The following is an 8,423-nucleotide window of genomic DNA, read 5'->3' as shown; positions in this document are numbered from 1 at the left end:
CTGTGTCCTCACCGGATTTGTTTCCATAAGTTTATGTGTCATTTTCTCTTAGTGAAACTAAATTCTTCATCTGTGTCTGATAGTGTCTTTCCATCAACACACGCTTTGTTGCCACAAAGGTTATTAAATACCTCCTTCCTATGAATGGAATTCCAGTCATATCAGCCCTGGCCTAAACTGCTTACGTGGCCAGGACACCTTTATTCATTCTTCAAATCTCCGAGAAAATCATACATTCGTTAGGACTCTTTAGGTTTAGGTTCATTCAGGCATATTTTTCTCTAGGTTCAGATTGTGTTGTGTACGTATTGCCATTGTACCAGCATCTTGAAAATCACAACATTCATCCGCAAATGTGTGTCTTCACTAAACCTGTATCTTTGTCCTAATAGCTCTTGAACCCCAGCCTACAGTAGGTGCTCCTGCTCAGTATTCATCTGTTAAATAAACCTGCCATTCTAATTGTCCTTATTACTTCAGATATATACTGTTTGAACTCCAGCGTCTTAACACTCAGTTAAACCTAATACACGGTATTGCCAAAAGATGACACAATCATTAAAGTATTTTGAGAAAGAGAGTAACAATGTAAAGAAATAAAAATAGTAGCAGATAATACGTCCTGAGTACTGTGTTCTGGATAATGTTCTGTTAGTTTTACATGAAGTAATTCATTCATTTAATCCTCACATCACTTTGTAAAAAACAAACCCCCAAAACCAAAAACTAAACAAACAAACAAACAAATGGTTATTTCCCTCATTTCCAGACTAGGAAGTTGAAGCAGAGGAAGATCAAATGCCCATCAGCTCATACATCAAATAAGGGGTGGAGCTAATATTTTAATCTAAACCATCAAGCTCGGCTCTGAACCAGGGTCCGTCAAAACCTCCCCTGTATTAGTGATTTATATATTCCTTTTCATTTAATCCTGGAAGCAGTTCTGTGAGACAGGAGGAATGACCACACCAGGAGTGTAAGTCAAGCTGAGCCCACCTGATCTGGTCCCGCGGCTCTGCAGGCGCGCGGCGGGGCAGACGCTCCGGGTGCTGTGTAAATGGCACCACTTCCGCACGTGCACTTCTCCTTCTGCGTTACTTCGCAGAAGAGATTATGCCTCATCTCTTTTCTTCCTGGAGTATCTGGGGTTTTTACTTTCTATAACATTTTAGCATCTATTTGTCAATCTCAAGAAAAAAGTCTGTTTGGATTTTGTTTGAGGTTAGACTAAATCTATAGATTAAATAACAACTTACTATTGTAATCAACCTCCCTATCTATGAACATAGTCTTTAAAAATCATTTAAAAAGCCATTTTTATAATTTTCCCATCAAGGTATCAAGTAATTTTTTAAAGATTACTGTCACACACCTATAATTGCTACTGTAGATAACTAAAGTTTTTTAATTGTATTTTTTGGTTTTTATTTGAAGTATATCTATAGCAATATTGTTAAACTCTCCAACTAATCCTATTAAGCAATATAGGAATTAAGATGGGTTTTCTTTGGCGAAAATCAGATTCGCCATCGATAAATGACACTTTTCTTCTTTTCTCCTATTCTTACAAATTTTCAGTTCTTTTTCTCGGCTTACTGTGCTGGCTAGGACATCTAGTAGAACAATAAGTATAATTAGTTACAGCGGGTACCCTGGTTTCTGATTTAAAAAGTAATGCTTCCAACATTTACCATTAAATATAATGTTTGTTGTAGATTTTTGGTGGATGGCCTTGATCAAGTAAAGGAAGTTACTAATTTGCTAAGAATTTTTTCCTTCTTTTAATTATAAGCAGGCGCTAAAAATTACTGAATATTTTTTCCACGTTCACTGAGATGACTGTGTAGCTTTTCTTCTTTTAGTCAGCTAATACAATGGATTATATTAATGGACTGTCCAGAGTTAAACCAATCTGCCATTCCTGGAATAACTTCAACTTGGTCTTCAATATTTCTGGGTTGAATCTGCTATAAGAACTCAGCACCTAAGTTTATGAGTGAGATTGGTCAAGTTTTCTCCTCTTGTATGGTCCTTGTCTGGTTTTGAAGTTATGGTAACTTCATCAAATGCGATGGGTCAGGATCTTTCTTCTATTCTCTAGATGAATTTCTAGTCTACAAGTATATAAAACATTGAACTCTGGTATAATTTACCTACACAATCAATTGCACCTGCTGTCTTTAAGAGAAGATAAACTATTGGCTCAATTTCTTTCAAACTACAAAAAGATCTGAGTTCTTTTTCTTCTTGGGTCAGTTTTGGTTCATTTTTATTTTTCTAGGAAAGTCAGAACTACACATTTAACTGACATTCACAAAATTAAATTCAGGAGTTTAGAGGGGCCAGGGGTGCCCAGGTGGCTCAGTTGGTTAAGCATCCGACTCAGCTCAGGTCATGATCTCACGGTCTGAGAGTTCAAGCCCCGTGTCTGGCTCTGAACCTGGAGACTGCTTCGGATTCTGTGTCTCCCTCTCTCTGCCCCTCCCCTGCTCATGCCTCTGTCTCTGTCTCTGTCTCTCTCTCAAAAGCAAATAAACATTAAAAAAAAGTTTAGAGGGGTTATTAGAAAACAAGTAAAATTTATAGTAAGCCTACTAAATCAGATCCAGAAATCCCAAATCTAACATGCAGCAATGTAATATCAACAGATATCTACCCCACAAAAGATAACAATGACAACCCAGATCTTCCAAAAGCCCCTTATAATAAGAACCAATGAAAATACCACAGAATTGCTAACAAGTCTACTTTCTTATACTCACTTGACATTTTTACAAGTGTAATTCAGAGTATTTAATCTCCTCAGAATGGTAACTACTTTTGAATTAATCAGTTATGATTACCATAGCCTTCCTTATCTCAAGCAAATTATAAACTGTTTACTAAACTTTATTTCTTTCCAACATTCCTTTGTGTTCATATAAAACAATCTTTAATTTGGTTCCATTTCTTTTTTTACCTTTTTTCCCCTGTTAAATTAGCATCCCAACTTCAGGAAGATGTTGACCAAATTACACAAAACTATGGCGCTCAGCCATACCTCACTCTAAACTGATATTGAGCATTAGGCTCTCATCTGTCAATCAGAAATAAGATACAAATCCCTAGAACTGTGTGTGTGAGCAGCTTCAGCCATATGTCATTTCTTCCTTTAAACTTCTGTAAAAAGAGTTGGGGTGGAGCAAATCGACCTAAGGTGTCGTAACCCGACCTCAGTGTCCCGTTACTTTACTGAGCCCCTCGTTGAGGCACCAATTGTCGTAACCCGACAGCCGGCCGCTCGTCCCCTGCGATCGGCGGTACCTGTTTCATCCGCCCCGGCCGGCAGGGCGGAGAATCCTCGCGGGTCCTTCTCCTGAGGGAGGGAGAGAAACAGGGGGCCGGAGAGGGAGACGCAGAGAGTAAAGACAGAACTCACGGTTCTCAGATCAGGCGAAAGAGAGCGTTTATTCAAAGAACTGTTCTTTATATAGTCTTCAGGGGGGGGAAGACAAGGCAAGCTGACCTAGGCAGGCTACAGAGTCAAATGCATATCAAACAAGCACCCCGACTTTGCCTCAGCAATCTTGGGGGATGGAGAACTAACACTGAATACGGTTTTGATCTTTTGTGTGCCTTGGCCACTCACGTCTAGCTCAGCAAGACAGTCGCCAAAAGTTATTTTGACCAGGAAATGGCAATCTCCAGCCTCCAGATGCAAATCTGGTTTACTGGCTCACTCAACGGAGTGATAATCCTTGCCTGAGGCAGACGGAAAACTTGGCGGCCCCGACACTAAGGAGTTTAGGAGTTAAAAGTTTACAAGGCATCTCCATCTGAAGCTTCACAGCAGATAATTGGTCTATTACCTTAAAGAGTCATTTAGAATCTTGGAAGAAGAAAAATTACTGTTTGCTGTGATTTCTAAAACACCATAAGGGATCTGAAATATAAAACTTGTATTGTCTAAAAGGCTTCTAAACAATACTCAGCTAACATTTTTAGACAGTAGCTGTCATTGAAAGAAGTGGCATCTGTTCATCTTTAAGACCAAGAAAAATTTGATCAGTAGTCACACTGTGCTCCCAAGCTTCTACCAAGCAACTCAATAATAAACTCCACAACTGAAGGGAATTTCAAAGTCTACTAACAAGTCCCCAAGAGATATTTAAATGGCTCACAAAATCATTAGTTTTTAAAGATATATGGAAGAAACAGTAAATGTTTAGGAAGCTGTGAGGAAAGCATTGTTTAAAAAAAAGGGGAAAGTATTGTGTCATTTTTTTTTTTAAGAGGGGGTCTTTAATTGGGAGGAATAAGGAAGAATAGTAAAGAAAGAAGATGTGACAGAGTCTCAAAACAATTCACAGATGGTGTTAAACTGCATCCAATTTTTTTTTGAGTTATTAAGAGGTCACGAACAATTTTCTCACTCTGACATCTTAAAGGTTCCTGCAACCTCTATCATAATGGTGTAGGCTGAAAACAGGGTTAGCTGATTTCTCTGAAATACCAGCATGAGCAAATGACCAAACTAAGAACCATTATTTCTCTGCTTTCTTCTCCCCACAGAAATAAGCACAATTAATAGGAAATATAACAATGGTACAATAACAAGATTAGGAAAATAGGAAACTAAAAATAAGGCTGAGGGGGAAAAAGATGTGAAGTAAGTTTACTACCTTCGCCCATGCCTAGAGGGAAGCTTCCAGCTCAAGGACAGAACAGCTCTACTGAGGACTAGAGTTGTAAGACCAGCAAACAATATCCATCTCTAGGCCTGCAAATTACCAACCCCAAAATGCTCCAGTCCTCCAGCCACAAGATACAATTTCCCTAAAGGTTTTATGAATAGCTCAAATCTATTCAGAGTTCCTGCAAGTAAAATATTCACTAGTAAAACTAAAAACCAGGCACATAATGAGTCCATGGAAATTAGTTCATGACTAAAAACAACGCAGCACTGAATAATAGGTGTGCTTTCTTGATGCTGTTATTTTTAACAGTGTATTTTTTAACTGAGTCAACTAGTTAATGAAAATTTAAAACCTATATTCCTTCTCTAGGTATGTATATCATCACAATGAATGCTGTCCGTTTATAGCTTTTATTCATGTGTGTTGATAATGTAATTTTTTAAGATGTATACAATTAACTCATTATATATTCTACTTCTTTTATATTTAATATCGATTTTAAATTCTAGAGCATAGAAAATTAAAGTTTCAAAGGATATTAGAATATGGAAAAGTTTCCTTGCATTTCTATTTCTTAGGCAAGGATCTGGTTGTTTTACAGAATAAGCTTATTAACCGATGCTGGGAAATAACATTACAAGCTGAACATCTAATTAAAGATCAAACAATTCACCCTCGGAACTCACAACATACAGGCACAGCATCTAACAATTTACTTATTTCTATCGTCTTTGAACAATTAGAAAGTAAGTCAGAAAGTTTGCTTGTCAAATTCTCCTATCATTTGTGTGGAAATTAACTGATATTTAAAAACTTTGATTATCTATAAACTTTTAAATTGTATAGAATAAAATCTTATATAGTTCTTGAAGATAAAAACAAATAACAATATCACAAACATGATGTTACAAATAAAGCCTATTTATGTAAAAAAAAAAAACTGGCCAAACTTCATGATAATATCGACTGTTACATACTTTCATAATTTAAAATGCTTACAAAGTTACTTTGCTGCTTAAAAATACAAATAATTGTTCAACTAGGGATTGTACGTAGCATTTGCTTTTCTATCAATAAAAGTGTATTAAAACAGACTGAAAAGTAATCCTAAAACTAATTCTAGTGGGTCAAATTCTTTGTAAGCTTGCTTACAAATATTTAATAGAAGGTTTTTAAACTTTTACTAGAGATATAGTATTAGTTTTTCCATCAGACGGATTTTAGGGATATGAAGCAGTCTACAACCAACATTGTAGGTGGGCTACTTGCTGGCTGTGTGATCTTGATCAGGTTGCTAAGCTTCTCTGTGTCTCAGTTCTTTCCTCTGTAAAATGCGGCCCACAGTGGGTTCTATTTGATAGTATCATTTTTTTGGCTACAGTTTTGTATCAACAGTATTATAAATGAAATAACCCAGGTAAAAAGTTGAGAATGATGTCTTGCATAACAAATGCTGGCTACACATCCCTTACTGTATTTTCACTTTTCACATTCCCTATTTTCCTTAAACAGAAAAGCAGGGAACCCATAATAAATGGTAAAAAAATGAACTAAAGGGGAGGAAAAAAAAACCTTCAAAAATGTATCTCTTTGAAATTAATTACCTAGTTTGCACTTCAATGGCCCAATAGTACCTGTAAATGAATTCCTTAATTAATTAGCTCCAACATATTTAAAACCATGGCATGTATAAGATTTTTTAAATTAATAACAATTTTTTTCATGTTTATTTATTTTTGAGAGAGACATAGAGCAAGAGCCAGGGAGGGGTAGAGAGAGAGAGAATCAGAATCCAAAGCAGACTCCAGACTCTGAGCTGTCAGCACAGAGCCTGAAGTGGGGTTCGAACTCACGAACCGTGAGATCATGACCTGAGCTGAAGTCACACACTCAACGGACTGAGCCACCCAGGTGCCCCTGTATAAGATTTTTTAAAAATTACTGAAAAAACTTGAACAGTCTTAGAACACTCCTTTTAGTACAGGCTGTTTCTATTAATATTTTCTTGGAGATCCATCTAAGTGTACCTTTTAGTTGTGTAATATGTAGCACCATTTTATGAATCGGTACAATTTCCTATACACACAAAAAAAGAAGAAATGGATGATTAACATCAGGCTGACTTGTTGACAAAGACATTAACACAACCCATTAATAAGAGAAAAGCGTATGTAAAGAGAAGATAGGCAAAATCACAGAATAAAAAACCGTCCTTCCCAAGGAGAAATATGTAAGTTTGAAGCATTTCTATTTCCACTAAACAAGGGAGAGGAAACAACACTCTTATTGTTCTCATTTTATTGTGGACCCGTTTTTTTTTTGAAAAAGAGATCTTGGCACAGGCGGAGAACTCGTCTTTTTCTTACCAAAGGCCCACAAACCCTTATGGTTCTTATGCAGATGCCTGTGTCAGTCCCAGGGGGGGGTTGTGTGGGCACACTCACATGTGCAAAAACGTTCCCGGGGAGGACAGGAAGTGGGCTATGCTTTAAGATTCTTTTTTTCTTTAGGCTTTCCTATGTTCTGCCCTGATTTTTAGTTTTCTTAGTCTATCATCTATTTTTGCCAGACTTATGAAATTACAACTCCTAAGTACATGTAGCTAGTTTTGAAATACTTTCCTTTCTCCATTTAGTCTGCTGCATTTATTACAATCACTACAACAGCACTAGAGGCTCCTGACACAGGATGATGTAAATCTCACTAACTAAAGCCAGAAAATACAATAATTATTCTTTGAGTTCAGGTAACATTGTGTGAAGACTTTTCCCTGTATGATTTTTTTATTTCCTCATTTTAATAAAATAAGGTCCTATCTACACTGTGAATTGTCTTTTTTTTCAAAGCACCATCCTCCCGTGTAAACTCGCACTGATATTTGTGAATCTCAAACCAAAGTAGTGCTGCCACCCCACAGATTAAGTTTTCTAAATAATGCTGCTTTGTTCCATATGTCGGCATTGCCATGTTTCACAGAGTAGCTCATATTTCATTTTTCCCCAGAATTCTGTTTCAGCACAACTTCATAGAGTATTTTCCCTTTCAGACTGTAACAGAAGACAACCACAAGTCCAAAATATAGTTTAGAGCTAAACAAAAATAAAACCTCAATTGATGATAGAATTCGTTGTTTCAAGGTCTGACTAGTCAGAAAATGCAAAGTCCTTTGGTTTACAATGACCCATAGCAAACACCCCGCTGGCTGTATTAGATGTTTCCATCCATCACCTACTTGACAACATATGACTTTGCCTCCAACACGGTTCATGCGGATTGTATCGTGATGATAGAACGCAGCATCTTGCAAAAGAAAAGGATGTCTTTAAGCTTTTGGCACTCACAAAACTTGTAGGGAAAAAAAATCTAGGATCAAAAAAAGAAAAAAGAAAGAAAGAAAAGAAAAATCTAGGCTCTGTTCTCAAAAACAATTTAGTATAACAGTTTTGATGATATACTTAATACTAAATATATTTCAGTACCTGCGAAGATACTTTTTCCCTAGAGTTTTAACAGGAGTCTCACATACATATATCTGAGATAAATCACTGAACCACCATGAATTCATCTCCTAATGTAAATATTTAAATATTATAAAAGCTAAATTAGAGTATAAAGGAATACTTACAAAAGTATATTCAATTTTATCTTTCATTATTTTTTAAAATGCTCCAAAATATTTTGCATTCTACAAACAGAAACAACCTTTTCTTGACACACTCTACTTGCCAGATATAATACGAAAACAGC

General features: G+C 36.4%; 1 protein-coding gene across 3 annotated transcripts in view; it reads right to left on the bottom strand.

Annotated features, from left to right (window-relative positions):
• The window catches only part of BCKDHB (branched chain keto acid dehydrogenase E1 subunit beta), a 215,422-nt gene that overhangs the window by 32,467 nt on the left and 174,532 nt on the right, over positions 1–8,423 (bottom strand). The window contains exon 10 of one of the 3 annotated variants that reach the window (XM_029945197.1): positions 7,909–8,039. The exons of the other annotated variants lie outside the window; for them this stretch is intronic. Coding sequence (XP_029801057.1) covers positions 7,941–8,039 — 99 coding nt within the window. The 3' untranslated portion in view covers positions 7,909–7,940. The remainder of the gene's footprint in view (positions 1–7,908; positions 8,040–8,423) is intronic. 3 annotated transcript variants of the gene reach the window in all.

Source organism: Suricata suricatta, chromosome 7 (genome assembly GCF_006229205.1).
Source record: "Suricata suricatta isolate VVHF042 chromosome 7, meerkat_22Aug2017_6uvM2_HiC, whole genome shotgun sequence".
Classification (NCBI taxonomy): domain Eukaryota; kingdom Metazoa; phylum Chordata; class Mammalia; order Carnivora; family Herpestidae; genus Suricata; species Suricata suricatta.
The sequence above is the reverse complement of the archived record's forward strand: the minus strand, read 5'-3'. Positions and strand labels throughout refer to the sequence as shown.